The sequence below is a fragment of the Motacilla alba genome, chromosome 19, assembly GCF_015832195.1.
Source record: "Motacilla alba alba isolate MOTALB_02 chromosome 19, Motacilla_alba_V1.0_pri, whole genome shotgun sequence".
NCBI lineage: Eukaryota > Metazoa > Chordata > Aves > Passeriformes > Motacillidae > Motacilla > Motacilla alba.
Genome location: NC_052034.1, coordinates 4,288,323 through 4,302,279, shown reverse-complemented (window position 1 = coordinate 4,302,279; position 13,957 = coordinate 4,288,323). Strand labels below are relative to the sequence as shown.

The window sequence follows — 13,957 nt, the reverse complement described above, 5'->3', positions numbered from 1 at the left end:
AGATAAAACACTCCGGTAATTTTATTGCAATTTGGCTCTGCTGAATGTTGAAGAGCATCCGAAAGGCGGCTCTTGCTGGAGGTGTCCAGTGTGTGCTCCTCCAGCAGCTGCCCAATTGTGCCACTTTCCTTTGGCTCCTCCACCCTCTGGACCCCCCAGGACCCCACAAGGATTTTTTCAGCTCTGAATTTTTGCAGCATCCCCAGTGTTGCTCCTCTCTGAGCATCACAAGCTGCTGGAGCTGCTGGAGTTCGCAGAGAACATCTGGGTGTTGCCTACCTTGCGTCAAAATCTTTGGAAGAAAAACCCATTTGGCTCTAAAGGAGAAGTTTTAAAATGTTGGATTTTACTCAAAGCCCTCAGCTCAGCTGCGGCTGCAGGTGATCCCTCGGTGGAGGCAGCAGCTGCTCCCACCAAGCTCCTGCTGGATCATTTTCAGATCCTTGCTCCAGGTCCAACTGGCTGCAAAGATGATGAGAAAGTCTCCCAGAAAACTCCTTGCAGAAGAGATTGTTCCTGTTGGGGGGACGGATGAAGAAACCAGATACCAAAGAAGCTTTGAGTCAAAGGAGAAGAGGATCCTGAAGCTCTGATGACTGGAGTGGCTGCTGTTGGAATTTCTGGGTGCTGGAGAGGGATGCAGCAGTGCCCTTGGGCAAACAGCTCTTCCTGCCTAAGCTCAGCCAGGCTAAGCTGCCTGGTTTAGCCCAAATTCCAGGAAAACCATGTGGGAACCAAATGTCCATGGCATGTGGGGAACAGTGGGAACAGCAGGAAGGAGGGATTTTGACACTCAGGCTTGCAGTGAGCACAGGAGATGGGGTTGGAGTCCTGTCCTTCTGAGAGATGGAAGCAAAGATTAAATGAGATGTACAATCCTGGGAGAGGGGAGGAAACCCTGGCGGGTCCCATCTTCTGGAAGGTGACTACAAATGTTACAAATCCCCTTTGAAATTTTGGCAGGGCTCAAACCCCCTCCTCCACTCCTCCTCCTGTTTTTAACCATTATTTCAGCACCTTTCTCTCTGAGATTCTGTCTCTGTTTTCCCAAACCTTTCCTCTTATTGGAGCAGTCAGCCAGACTCTGCCTGATACGTTCCTATCCCAGCAACCCATGGAGACCCTTCCCCAAATTCCCTTTGGAACAAGCCCCTACCCTGTGACTCCATGGCCACCTCACACTGCATGAAGCCAGCAGAAGGGGCAGAGGGACCAGGTCTCTTTTTTTTTTCCTGTGGACAAAATAATAATAATAATTCTAGTTGGTACACGGCTGCACAGAAGCAGCAGCCTTGATCATCAGTCTTGTGGCTTAATGGAATACAGCAGCAATCCCAGTTCTCTCCCCAGTGATCCCCAGCAAACAGCTCTGTTTGGTTTCCACGGGAGCAGCCGAGGGCCCCAGAGACATCTGACATGGAAAGCTTAAAGAAAACTCGAGTGTCTTTTATAAAATGTTCACTTTGGGCTGTAACAAACCGGGCTGGTGGCTGAACAGCTCCAAAGCTTCTGCTCCCAACATGGGGCACGGATTCCCTGTGGAAGGGTTCACACCATGCTCGTGTTTATCCTCCCCAGGATCCTCCTAAGGTCCAGGGACTTCCTAAAGTCCAGAGGTTCTGAAGTGGTGCGGGGATGGGGAGGATGGTGCTGCTGCTGAGGGAGAGTGAGGAGCTCGGGAAACACCTGAGCTTTAGTCATCCCTCAAGGAGCAGAGCAGGCACTGAGGATCCAGCAGGAGTCAGAGGAAGGGCAAGCACTGACCCAGGGATGGACAGACGGACAGAAAGGCAAGAGGAGCTGCAGTGTGAGCCCCAAAGGTTGGTGACCACCCACAAGGGGCTCCTGGAAGAGAAGGAACATTCCCAGCTTTTTGGTTCCTCTTAATTCTGCGCCAGGCAGAGAGAAAAAACCACGGGAGGTTTTTCCACATTTCCAGGAGAGCAGGGCACGGCTCCCACCACACGAGGCACCACGAGGCTCTTCCCTTCCTCACCCTGGTGACAGCGCCACAGCCAGACACCCACCCTGGGCACCTACACCACGGATCCAACCCAAAATCCCACCTGGGAATGAGGCAGGACAGTGCTTCTCTTGAGGGGTGAGCAGGGAAGGATGGAGAGCCCGTCACAACAGAGCTGCTGCAGAGGTGAAAAGGGTTGGTTCAAAGAAAAATCTCACTCCCAGACCAAAAGGAAAGGTTTCAGTATATTTTAATAGTAAAATGATTCTTATTTTTTTCAAGCAATGTCCCACCTGGATGAGTCTCAGCAGGAATTTCGCTTCCCGGTCCTGCTGTACCGGGGCAAAGCCTCGGAGGTCGCGGCTGTACCTGTGCAGAACAGTCCCCAAAAACTCACAGCGTGCTGCCAACACCACCAAGCACCTCCCAGGCAACCACCACCACGGCACAGGACTCTGCTCAGGCTCTCGGGAGAAGAGCAGGAGTTAAAAATTAGCTTTTAGTAACAGTCTGGGTTCAGATTTGGAGCAGGCTACGGAACAGAGGAGAGGCCAAGGTTTGATTTAGTAAAAAGGTAGCACAACACCTTCCAGTGAGGTGTAAGGCAGGGAGGGGTGAGGTCAGAGCACAGCCCTCGCTGGGTTGGGTTTGGGACGGGGGAGACGACGGGGTGACTGTAGGGGAAGCAGCTTCAGACTCGAACTCTGGCTCCAACAGAATGGATTCAGAAAAATATTGCATGAAAAGCCTCAGGATTTTCGTTCTATCATAGATGTATATTTACCAGTTTTCACAAAGACTGCAGGAATACGATTATAAACAATAAATTAGGACTTCATGTTGCTATCATTTGGCATAACACAATCAGGCAATTTTTCCTTTTTTTAAATATAAGGCAACACAAGCCAACACATAATTTAATCCGTCTTTAGTCAAATTGCTTAACTTTGCTCAGGAGTTACCACTAAAGAACGGGTTATAGTACACTTAAAAGAATTTAAATAATGACATGATATAAGTGTACTAACTTACGCAAGGAGTCAGAAACGTACTCTGCTAAGCTTTGAAACCTAAATATTTGTTACAGCCCAGGACTACACATTCTAAATTAAAAAAATACAAATAAATGTTTTCTAATTTTCCCATTTACGAAAAACTTTTAAGAATCTCTAGCCAACTATGACGTCACTTCAAAACTTTTTTTTTAATTTTTTTTTTTTTAATTTTGTATGATGTCTTTAAGATTTTTTTTTTAAACCATGCTCATTAAGGAAAGTTCAAGGAGCAAATACTTAAGGCTTTGTTTTTCCAAGGGCTGTGAGGGAGGCCAGTGGATGGCAGAGGCCAGTGGGTTCACCCATACACAATGCTACTCAAACCCACACTACCAGGCGACATTCATACAGAAATATTACACTTAAAAGTTACAGTGTAGAGCAATATTTTTTAGCCAGTGTACATAGAAAGAATCAATGCATTTATTTTTTTAAACTTTTTCTTCTTTTTTTTTTTCTTTTTTTTCCTTTTTTTTTTTAATTTCCAAACTTGATTGTGATCATTATGTTCAAGTATTAGTCTCGTTAACAGAGATAAGGAATTTTCTACTTACAATAAATTCGGCTGTTAGAAAGGAAAGGGATGTTTTGGTACACAGAGGAGAACAAGAGGCTGAGGTTACCCAGTAGTTAGTGTCCTACAGTCACTGACTCAACTGGCTGCTGGAAGTGACGTGGGGAAGGAACAGGAGTTAGGCACCGAGACCCTGGGAAAAAGGGATGTTATAAATAGCTTCACTAATTCCCAGGGAGAAGAATTGTTCCATTAAATCCGCCGGGGTGTTTTTGATGGAGAGGAGCAGGGGACTGTCAATCCCACAGTGGCTTGTGAGAGGAGCTTTGATTCAGACCAACCGCCTCCCATCCCGCAGCGGCACCGCGCTCGCTGCGCCGGGGCTGGGCTGAGCTGCAGCCCCTCACCCTGACAGTAATTCCAGCTTCCAGAGAAGTGGCTGAACCCTTTTTGGAGTTGTCAGTGGGTCTGGATTCCCTTCACACGAGGCTGGCCAGACTCCTAGCAGCGAGGGATTCAGACAACGTGAGCTTTGAGGCTGGTGGAAGGGCACCGGGGAGGGGGAACACGAAGAAAGGCAGCTCCCCGTGGCTGCCTTCATCCCAAACCCGCCGTTCCCCTCCTCACACCCTGACCAGCACACACAAAGTGTCAGAAAAATCTGCCAGAGACTTTTGACTTTGGACAAAGTCTAAATGATAAACGTGGGCAAGAAACAGCTGAAAAGCTTCTCCCTCTATTAAAGCCTAAATACATACCCCTAGCTGGCTCTTTTCAAATGTAGGCTCTTTTTCAATTACACAAGCCTCGAGACAGTGCAAATGGTCAATGTTTAATGCATTAATGAAATGGGCTTTTGAGTTGAAAACAAGCCCTACTCCCTGACAAAATTCTGTTGCTCTTAATCTTGCGAGGAAATTGAGATGGAAATGGAAGCAGCTCCACTACCTCGCTCTCGCTGGAGCACAGATGTGGCTGCAAAACCCTGCAGCAACTCAACCTCAGTCCAGCGAGGAGCTGCTCAGCAGAAGGCAAAAGAAAGAAAAAAAGCTGCACAAAGGGGGACTCTGCTGTGAGGAAACAGCTGTGGCGTGAAGTAGTGTAATGAAATTCTTTGACACAAAAGGCATGTTAAATATTTGATGCATAAAGGAGAGAGATAACATGTAAGCAAAGCTCTTTAAATATACAGTATGTCTTCTTCCAATGGGTACTATAATGATCACACAAGTTTGCAAGTTAAAAATGCCTTGCTTATTAATTAAAATTAAGACTAAAACCTATAATTTTTTTTTTTTTTTGTCTGTGAAAGTGACTGCAGCCTATCTATACCCTGGGTGTTGAATATGAAGATTTCGACTATCGGTTGGTTCAGGTGCTCGGTTCATGGGAGGCCGATGGACTTTTCCCAGCACGGCCATGCTCTGGTCTCGGAAGCAGGACTGCTGGAAGTCCCCACTTAGGTAATCCATGGTCTGCATCACATTATTCTGGCTGGATGGGCCAGCTCCAGCTCTGTAATGAGTTCCTCCCGCACAATCCAGCGTCGCTCCCGCTGGCTGTCCCCCGTGGAAAGGCATGGTGAGGTCCTGGGACCCAGAGCTGTCACTGTTGGGCGTGGGCAGAATGTTATTCCAGAGGGGCTGGAAATAGTGCCCATTGGTATATGGCAAAGGTCCCTGCAACCCGTTCACAGGCGGAGAAGGCGTAGGCTTCTCGATGGGGGGCTTCAAGCTGAAGGACTGGCCCATGCACAGTTCTTGAGGGTAGTTGGAAGTTTTGCCAGGGAAACTCTGCCCTGCGATCTCTCTCTGAGGGTGCTTCCCTGCGAGTCCAGCAGGCCCAGCAGCATCCCCACACATTTGCTGCAGATGTGCAAGCTGGTGCTGGTTCCACGCAACCGATTTGATTTCGTTCTGGTAGGCGGGCGGCACCCTGTTAATATTGACCATGGGCACATTAACAGAGGCAGGAGGAATAGCAGCAGCAGCATGGTCGACAGGGTTTACTACACAGGAAGGCATGGGTGTAGGGACATTGTGAGTAGATACCCTGGTACTTGCATTGATAAGCAGGTTGCGACTTATAGGGCTGGGGTTTGCAATCTGTCCCTCACACACTGAGGTAGTGCTAATGCCAGCTCTGGCCTGGCAGAACTGGTTAATCTGGTGCACAATGCTGCTCAGGTCCGGTGGCTGGTTCTGCTGCAGGGTGGCAGCCATAGAGAGGGGAATGGTTGAGGTAGACACGGTCACATTCGGCGGCGCGTCTGCATCCGGCATCTTTCTGCCTCCGTGTAAACCCGGCTGCAGCAGCGCGTTCGGGGGGTGCTGCAGGGTCTGGTGTGCCACGGGCTGAGGGTGCTGCAAGCCCTGCGCCTGCTGCACGTTCTGCGGGTGCGGCAGCGCCTGCGGGATCCCCTGAGGGTGCGGTAAGCTGGGTGGCTGTGGAATACCCTGAGGGTGCTGCGGGATGCTCTGGGGGTGCGGCAAAGTCTGTGCGTGCTGGAGAGCCTGCTGGCGAGCGAGCGCCTGGGGGTGGGATAAAGTGCTTGGTGCAACGTACGGCGTGGAGGGGGGGTTCATCATCGCCTCCGGCAGCAGGCGCGCGCGCGTCCCGTCAAAGTCCTTGATGATTCCTTTCGCTGGGGATTTCACTATGGCCAGCAGGCCGGTTTTCGTGGTGGCCTGAGATGGGTAGGGGCTGTACCTCTGGCCCGAAGTATCGAGTCCGTTCACAGTACGGCGTATGTGTTTCCTCTGGGGAACCTTGACGCTGTTCGGGAAGATTTTTATAGTCAGTGGATTGTTGGCGACCTTCTTAGCATAAGCATCCAATTCTGCTGGGGTAGGATACTGTGCAGATCTCATTTTCTGTGTAGTGTCCCCTGCGGAGAAAGGAAATTGGTCAGTTCTGGTAAGCAAGGGATTGACCCCAGGGCAAGACAGTCATACAACAAGGGGAGAAAATCTCCAAGGATTCAAGAGGCAAGGAAACTTCACCCTGCCAGACCAGCAGGTCACGGAGCAGATGCCTCATTCCCTTTATTACCTGGTGACCAACACGAGCCCCGGTTCAGCTTAAGGCAAGACCTACCCAGGGGAGCAAAACAAAACCATGTTCTCATCAGAGTATGTTTGCAGTCGGACAAAAACAGGTAACGTGTTATAAACATCAGATTGTCTCCAGCTGAAATATTCCTCACAGCTTGCAGTGGTGGGCTGGTTGTTATTCTCTTAATTTAAGCTGCCTCCCCATTGCTCTTCAAACCATTCTCAGTATCTTTACCATGGAATTCCAAAGCACAAAGACATGAATTAAACATGAAGCCCCTGTAATCCTGAGGTGGGAACCATGCTATGGTGGGCTGACCCTGCTGGGCACCAGGTGCCCCCAAAGCTGCTCTGTCACTCCCTCCCTCAGCCAGGCATGGAAGAAGAAACACAGGGTCAGAATAAGGAAGGGGAGATAGCACTCACCAAAATGGGCACAACAGACTTGGGGAAATTAATTTATTACCACTTCAACCAGTTAGGGTAAGGAGAAATAAAAACCTCTTCCTTCCACCCCTCCCTTCTTCCCGGGCTCAACTTCACTCCTGACTTTCTCCACCTCCACAGCACAGGGAGATGGACACATCTGCCTGGGAATCTCTGCTCTGGTGCCTGGAGCACCTTCTCCCCCTCCTCCTGCAGTGCCCTGGGGGTCTGTGCAGAGCTGTTCCTCTCACATATCCTCACTCCTCTCTCCAGCTGCAGTTGTGCAGGTTTTTCCCCCTTCTTAAATCAGTTGTTCCAGAGGTGTGTCTGTCCTGGAGCCAGCTGGAATTGGCTCCATCAGACATGGGGGAAGTTTCTGAGCAGCTCCTGCATCTCCCCACTACCAAACCCTCGCCCTGCAAACCCTATGCACATCAAAGCTTCAGCTCAAGCCTGCATTTACACCCCACTCCTTTCCTAGGTGCTGACATCTGAAAGCACTGAGTGTCTTTCTGTGCATTAGGAAGCTCTTGTCAGCCCAAACTCAGCAAATGGAAGGAGGCTGATTATTTTATGGCCTGCAATTATTTCTTCAGCTGACTTCTCAAGGTGGCACCTTGCTAAGGACAACATCCCCACATCACTTGGCAAATTGATGTGATTACCTCACAGGATTAAAAACATGCTACTCCCCAGACAGAGACAAAAGCCTTCTGGAGACAGAGGTGTGGTTTCACTTCCTCTGATTTACCAGATACCTACCTGGCTCACAAGCTCCAACTGCTCCTGCAAAGAACTTCAGAAATCTAGGGAAATGCGTGTGTGTCTCTTGCCATAATCACATTCCAAGCAGAGAGCTGGGCTGTTTCCCACCACAGCTCTGCTGCCTAACTCCTATGGGACTCCTGCTGATTTTATAATCTTCAAATAATGGCTTGCAGCTTTGACAATCCAATTTAGCTTTTGCTTGATTTTCCCCCCACCTCACCTTGCAAACACTTCACTGGAAAAAAATGTCCATCCTTTTTGCTAAAATGTTCAGCATCCCCATGCCATTTGCTGTGCTGAGAGAACAGGGAATGTGGCAGCCACCCAAGAATACCCCAGCCCCATATCTGGCCCTCTGACCCAAGGAAATTTAATGCTTCAGCAAAGAGCTTTCTGCTCCCAGGCAAACAGCCCTTCCTCTTGAAAATGCACCTCTGATTCTTTCAAGCAAATTGCCTCAAAAGATGAGTACCAGCCACTTCTCTCTTTGCATCCTGCAGCTTCCTGTTGTCACAGGTGAGGGAGGGCAGCTCTGCTCTAAGAGCTCTCACTTTCAGAAAAGAAAGGTCAGAAAATGGAAAACAGAATGGATACCAGAAGAAAGGTTAATTATGGAAGTATTAAAAATATCTTCTGTGAAATAAGAAGCTTTATGAGCAGTTTGTCTCCCATCTCTAGCACAGCTCGTACCACGGCGCCAGTTATACCTGTGCTCCCTGCGCCGTCCAGACACTGGCAGCTCTCATCCCTTTCTCTTAATCAAAGGAAATATTAACCCAAACATCTCTCTGTGCACGTCCCTGTACCTGTCTCTGCAGGCAGGTGGTTTACATCTGCCCTTTTGAGCGAGCTGCTGTGCCCCTAGAGAGGAGAGCCTTGAAAGGCATTTGCCAGTATTACCCTGCCTCAAAAGCCAAGGCCTCCATGAACTCCCAACCTTTATTTTTAGCATTGTCCACGCTCATTAAGGTCTGTTTCTTCCCCAAGACGTGACCCTGGCAACCCTCCATGAACCAGAGAAGAATCAAAGGACAAAGGACCCCATACCTGTCTGTGTTATGGTTTATGTTATGCTTGCAGACACTGTCACGTTCTATTTTCAGATGAAAAATCAAGGAGATACTTTAAGACACCTTTGCCATCAAAATTTCCCAGCCTGGTTTACATTTCTACAGGCAAATAAGTGAATTAAATATAAACACTAAACAGACACGCTGAGTATTCTTTTATACAATCATCTGATTTTCTGTTACACAGAAGTTTCAGGAAGCAGCTGAAACATGGATGTTTGAACATGCTGCAGCCATCAGTCAGTCAGACACACCTCTACTCCCAAAGCTGGAAGAATCCCTTCCTCTGAGAGAAAATAACCCCTCAGTTAAACTTAAATGACACCCCACCATCAAGTCTGGCATCTTACCAAAGGCAAACCACCTTTCAAATCCCTTGGATGGGATCTTCTGAACCCAACCACCACAGCAAACAGCACCTGATTTATGTACAGCTAAGATGATGCTCCTTTTACTCCAGGCTAACTCAGCCGTGTTACTCAGGCCTGAAGGTGATGCATTTCTGAGTGCCCCAAAGTGCTTTGCTAGTAGTTCCACAGGCAAGATTCCATGACTGTAGTAATTAAGGCAGTAAAATATTAGGAAAAAGGCATTACACGGTGAGCAAGAATCTGAATATCCCATACAAATACCCTACAAACCAACAAAGAGCAATTAGCTCTGGTAACTAAGTGAATGAAAAACCTGCTAGAATAGTCTGAAAGAAAATGCTGGTATTGGAATATCATCATTTGTGTGCAAGAGGAAGAATTCCAGATCAGGCCATAATAAAATGATGAGGCAACGGCAGAGGAAGAAGCTTCATTAGGAGAACAATGGGATGAGCTCCAGGAAGCTCCCTAATGGTGAATGCAAGGCAGAATACTTTTATTGAAAAGTAATTATTTCATGTTTATTATAAGGCAAAGCTGTGCATATGAGCAATTACCCCAATAATCTGGTGAGCTGCAAGTTCACAACTCCTGCTAATGCCGTGGCAACCGATTCCTCTGGTCACACTCCTGGTCCCATCACTGCAGCTGTTTTTGTCACGGAACCAGACAGATTTCCCTGCCTCACCTCAGCACTAATGGAACATCTTTTAAGTGCATTTCACATTAAGACTTTAAAACCCACTGCTTTTTAAAAGGTGCCTATGGTTAAATTTTCATTATCATTAAACAAAATACAAACAGGCCTTCAGGATTGCTACCCTAATGAGAGCTGCTGCACTGGGACAAGCCAGAACCAGCTGTGCCCACCTTCTGCATACAACCCTCAATTTCAGCAGTTTCTCTGAAGGCTTGACAGAAAGAACCCTCCCAAATGGACTCAGTTTAGCTGATGATCCCATATTCAGTCCAATCTCCTCTTTTCTGATGTTCCCTTCTAACAAAACACTTCCTAAGAAGCACCTTTCACTTGATTTTGCACCATTGTCCCAGAAAAACGACCTTTTTTTCTCCCCAGAAGGTTTGGCATTGCTGCTGTATCCAACAGCAGCTGCAGACACAGCCTGAACAATTTTGCCTCAAATATCCCAATTGACCAGTCAGGTTTATACTGGAGCCACTGGGAGGAAGGAGAGAATATCAATACTGGCTCAGTGAGAAATCCCCTGTGTGGAAAAGGAAGTCTCCAGGGTTAGCCTGAATTCAGGTTGGAATTCAGCAAAAAATTGGAAGTACTTTAGTCACCAGTTTCTAAAGGAAAAAAATATGTGCATATTAATCTACCAAACTCCTACTGCATGGACCACTTGTAAGAACAAGCCCCTTATTAGAGAGGGAATATGGAAAAAAAAAGGTAATTGAGCTGATATGGATTTTTAAGCACTAATAAGAAGTCTGATTCAGAAAACTACACTTAAAAATTATTAATACAAACACTGTAAGTCTGAAGAAAGGCAATCCTGTGGAATTCTGTACCTTTTATGAAAGCAACAGCACTATTATTACAGCCTGCCTCCACCCCCCATCAAAAGTCTCAAGTCACTGTTCATTAAAAAATGCTCATTAACTCAGCTCTGCCCTGGCCAGGGGCTGGGCTACTCATGCATCTCCAGCAGAAGAGAAATGCACCAATTAATCCTGCCCACATCTGCAGAGGGGCTGAGCGAGGTCTGCACCAGCAGCCTCTTCCTATCTTCCACAAAATCAGAACAAACCCAACAGCTGAGCATTACCACTGCCAGCCCGTGCCTGCCAGCTACTTTATGTCCTAAATTCTTTGAAATGCAGCTCCCAAAGCTCTTCACTGAGCAGGACACAGCAAAGCTTTCAGCACATGGATCTGCAAATCTCCAAGAAACAGCATCAGGTACCGTCAGGTGAGGAAAACTGCCCAACATACCAGCATGCTGCCTTGTAAAGCTGTAATTAGCAAATACCTGATTTATGCACAGCTGCCCTCACATGAACCTCAGCATTTTGCTTTCAGAACTAAGCTCTGACAAAGAAATCTCACGCAATGCACAGACCCGGGCACATCCTCACCCCACAGGCTGTCAGCAACGCTCACACTGGAAACAGGAAAGAGAAAGGAGGGGATGCCCAGCCTGATGCCATCACCAGGCTTTGGTGAGTGAAGATTTTTATTGTTGTTGGGTGATATTTTATTTACCAAGCCCATGGAGTCAGCAGAAGGGCTGTGGGGGAGCTCAGGTGTGTGTGTGAACTGCGTCAGTCACTTCTGGCAGGACCACGACCCTGAGCAGGTAACTCTTAAATGCAAAATTATCTTCCCTATTTATTTTCTGTAGCATCACAAGCCTCACTGTATGAACAATTTAGCTACAAGTGGACTGCAAATCACTTGGGCTTAAAAAGCAATGAGTGCATCAGCAAACTGAGATCTCCCAAAGCACATTTCAAACACAAGAGACAGGTCACAGCCCTAAGAACCAAGCACACAGACCTTACATAGAAATCTTGGCATTTCTGAAATTTCAGCTGAGCAATCAGTGTGCTACTTCAGTGATAAAGAGGAGAGACAGAGCAAGAGTTAAAAAAACCTCTAGTCAATAAACTTACATTCCCAAGCACAAGTTGTTCTTAAAAATACCAGTACAACTATGAAAAAAATGACTGAAGTTATCAAAAAAGAATTATCAGAGCACTCTGCAGACATATTTTCAGAGGCACCAAAGAGACATCAGAAGAAGATGGAAACTTTGAACTTTAGTAATTTGGGCTAGCTCACTAATATTTGCAGTATAAGCCCCAGGTATGTAGAGCAAGAGCTGCTGACCTCAAAAGGTTTGCATTAGACTGATCTAACTTTTATTGGCGTCTACGAGTAATTGCAGGAAGGGAAGCGAAAAAGACTGAGGAAAAAGTTGTGCTGAGAAGCAAATCAACTGGCACACTTTTAGCACAAAACCTTTTCAGCAGAGAGGCACGAATCTCACAGGAACCTCACTTGCTGCATCCTGCTGTGGTTAAATTAACCTTTTCAGAGCCAGGAACAGAGGAGCTGCACACATGTGAACCTCGACAGCCATTTCTCAGAGCCTTTACTGACAGATGCCTTGAAGGCATAACAAAAGAAAGACTCTACATTAAATAGTTTTTCCACTGTATCCTAAATGTTTATGTCACAGCGGTACCAGAGCCAGATTTAACAGTTAACCACATCCTGCAGACAAAACATCACTCACATTTCTGAAGTCCAGTGTTCATCTGCGTGTAAGAAAGAAGCTGAAAGGAGAGGTCGCCTGGTCCTGGCAGACAGGCCAGCATGGCAGACAGGCACTAACACAACATGGGGCATTCACTCCTCTGCACACTGCAACAACAGAGAGACAATTCAAAGTTATAATACAAGGAGGAACAGAGAAAAGAAAGAGGCAAAGAGCCATCCCTGGGTGAAGGCCTGACCAAGCACAGATGCGCAACCGCTGCTCCAGCCCTGACTGCATCTCCTAACGGCAACGGAAATACTTCAAGAACTGGGTCATCTGCAGGGTTAAAACCAAAATAGCTGCTGTGCTCTCCTCTGCTGCCTGACACACAGAGAATAATCCATAGCTCTGTCCTCACATTTCAAAGGTGGTTGTTATGAATGGTAAAGAAACCACCATCGCACATTTCACTATGTTGTAATGTACTGGCATCCACCAAGGCAACTTCTCTGGAGAAACCCTGTCAACTGTTCTTTTGCACTTAACAAAAAGGCATGGCATGCATAAATTGAAGGCAAAGTATGCAGCACTCTGCCTTGTGGCAAGATTAAGCTGCATGCTACAGCTTGTAATTTCTGTGGTCCATTAGGCTGAAAGATGAATGGCTACAACTTCCTTCATTTCAGCAAAGACTTGTTAACCCGAGCTGCTGTGGGAGGGAACAGCAAGATGTGCACAAAGGGGCTGCAGAGGTGCCACCATCCTCTTCTGTTTGGTCCAGCATTTAAGAAATCTAACCTTGAAATGGAGCACTAAAGCTCTTTGTATATAAACACGGGACAACTCCTCTCAAATCCCATCACCGCTGTGCAAAGAGGGATCCCAGCAACAAGGCTAACTGGGGCTCAAGTGTCCAATGTTACTAGAATTACAGTGATTTAAGCTGGAACAAGATTTCTAGAAGCCATCTGGTCCAAGCCCTTGCTCAAATCCTCCTGGCTGCAGCACTTTAGAAAGTTCTGGGAAACAGGGTGACAGAACCAAGCTGGAGAAATCAGATTTTTTTCTCCTTGTCCAGATGTCCACAAGCATCAGTGCTGCTATACAGAGCAAAGCACCCAAGGAGCAGCTAGAAAGGCTTTGGGACTTTTTATATGACCTCCAAAACATGGGAAGAGTTGAAGGATTCAAGACTTGTAAGCTGATTTAATTTTAGTCATTGTTTCACAAACCCCAATTAAAACAACTGAGAAGGCATTGAAAGATCAAAAGGGGGGGAAGGAGAAAGCTCGAGCCCAGACATGAGAAGCCACATCTGCCAAAACCTCTAAGAGGCCACTTCTGAAAGAGTCTCACTGCTGAGACGGCACAAACAACGCGATGACAGCGACGTGACACTGTCAGCACTGCCACCTTCGTGCTCCAGAAACCTCCCACAGCAGATTTCTGCTGAGACCTTTTTAAAACTTGAATGCAAAAGCTCTCCTCAGACCACCAGCACAGGTCA

General features: G+C 47.2%; 1 protein-coding gene and 1 long non-coding RNA gene across 5 annotated transcripts in view; one reads left to right on the top strand and one right to left on the bottom strand.

The window, feature by feature from the left end:
- Positions 1-2,196: 2,196 nt before the first annotated feature.
- FAM222B (family with sequence similarity 222 member B) overlaps positions 2,197-13,957 on the bottom strand; it is a 36,283-nt gene continuing 24,522 nt past the window's right edge. For 2 of the 4 annotated variants that reach the window (XM_038158054.1, XM_038158053.1), the window contains exons 2-3: positions 12,487-12,614; positions 2,197-6,419 (exon numbers count right to left, since the gene is read on the bottom strand). In XM_038158054.1, coding sequence (XP_038013982.1) covers positions 4,855-6,419; positions 12,487-12,568 — 1,647 coding nt within the window. In that variant the 5' untranslated portion in view covers positions 12,569-12,614 and the 3' untranslated portion in view covers positions 2,197-4,854. The remainder of the gene's footprint in view (positions 6,420-12,486; positions 12,615-13,957) is intronic. The other 2 variants (XM_038158055.1, XM_038158056.1) reach the window with 1 other exon arrangement.
- Positions 6,433-13,957, top strand: part of LOC119709818 — a 28,847-nt gene continuing 21,322 nt past the window's right edge. Inside the window, exon 1 of the long non-coding RNA XR_005259426.1 lies at positions 6,433-11,407. This is a non-coding gene — a long non-coding RNA (uncharacterized LOC119709818). The remainder of the gene's footprint in view (positions 11,408-13,957) is intronic.